This window comes from Condylura cristata, unplaced genomic scaffold, assembly GCF_000260355.1.
Source record: "Condylura cristata isolate star-nosed mole 26May11 unplaced genomic scaffold, ConCri1.0 scaffold00004, whole genome shotgun sequence".
Taxonomy (NCBI): Eukaryota; Metazoa; Chordata; class Mammalia; order Eulipotyphla; family Talpidae; genus Condylura; species Condylura cristata.
In genome coordinates this window covers 682374-683702 of record NW_004567105.1, presented here as the reverse complement: position 1 = coordinate 683702, position 1329 = coordinate 682374, and the positions used below count along the sequence as shown (strand labels likewise).

At 73.6% G+C, this 1329-nt stretch overlaps 1 protein-coding gene across 1 annotated transcript in view; it reads right to left on the bottom strand.

Annotated features, from left to right (window-relative positions):
• Window positions 1-1329, bottom strand: part of CELSR1 (cadherin, EGF LAG seven-pass G-type receptor 1) — a gene marked incomplete at its 5' end in the record, with an annotated part of 38529 nt that overhangs the window by 17458 nt on the left and 19742 nt on the right. Inside the window, one exon of the mRNA XM_012735089.1 lies at window positions 27-185. Coding sequence (XP_012590543.1) covers window positions 27-185 — 159 coding nt within the window. The remainder of the gene's footprint in view (window positions 1-26; window positions 186-1329) is intronic.

Sequence of the window (1329 nt, the reverse complement as noted above, 5' to 3'; positions counted from 1 at the left end):
GCGGGCGTCCGGCCTCACCTGCAGACAGAGCCGGGAGGCCTCGCCGGCCGCGGCCTCCAGCAGGACGCCGTCCTCCTCCCGGGTGCGGAACATGAGGCCCAGGTACCAGGGCACGGACACCGTGATGTCCAGGGCGCTCCAGGACACGACGCTCTGCCCGCTGAAGCGCTGGGGGTGGGGCATGGCTGTGGACACACGCGGGCCCTGAAGTCAGAGGGGGCAGCCGGGCCCCGCGCCTCGCCCTCTAGGGCCAAGGCCGGCCCCGAGGCTTCGCTGCCTGGCGTCCGGCCGCCCGAACCCAGGGATCCCGGGACACACGTGGCCTTCTCGGGGAGTGGGGCTAAGGCCTGGGGGTCCACGGGCACCGCGGGGCCAGTGGGTGGGGAGGGCTGGGCCAGTGACTGCCCGCCTGTCCCAGCCCCACCAGGACCGGCCATGCCGAGGGGCCGCGCAAGCTGGCGGCCTGGTGGACGGGGGCTCTTCACCCGCACCGGCCCCGCCGGGGGGTGCCAGGCCGGCCCTCTGGCTCTGGTGGACACAATGCTGGCTAGCAAGGGCACTCAGGCATCTTGGGGGACCCATCACTTCACCCCAGCTTCTCCTGCTGGCCCCAGACTCCTGCAGACACATGGGTGGAGCTAGACTGCACCCCAATTCTTGCTGGGGGAGGGCTGGTCAGTGCGGGTCTCACGGGCAGCGCCGCTGCCACACCCTGCCCAGCCTGGGCGGCCGTGCGGTGACCGGCCGTGCACCGGACATCTGGCCCCCGCCCCGTGACCCCGACAGCTGTTTCCCTGGCCGGGGGGCCAGAGTGTGGTCTCCATAACAGGAACTGCGGGCGTGGTGGCCTGGCACAGGGCCCCCGGCGGCTTCCTGCCCGCGACGGCAGCAGGGCGGGGCCGGACCTGACCTGTCCAGAGAGCTCGGGCAGGCAAGGCTACCTCAGCCCCTCGGGCCGGAAAGCGCCGGCCACTCTCAGCCGCAGGGGGCCAGCTGGCCCGCCCTCCGGTCACCTGCCTCGGCGTCAGGTGGGGTCAGAGCCCCGCTTCTGCCTCATCGGTGCCTTTGAGGACCTGGGCAGGGTCAAGGACCCCATCTCCCCTGAATGGCCGGTGGGCACTGCAGCCGGCCGGCGCCCACAGGCAGCCGGGCCCCAGAGAGCTGAGCGCAGGCGCCCCTGATGCTCAGGGCCCCGAGATGCGGGGCAGGAGGGCCTGCCGCGGGGCCCAACACCGTCCAGCCCGGGTGCCGGGGTGGGGACCGGTGCTGGTCTGGGAACTGCCGGTCAGGGCCCGGCGTGCTCCCGGGCAGGACCCCGAGGCCGGCTGC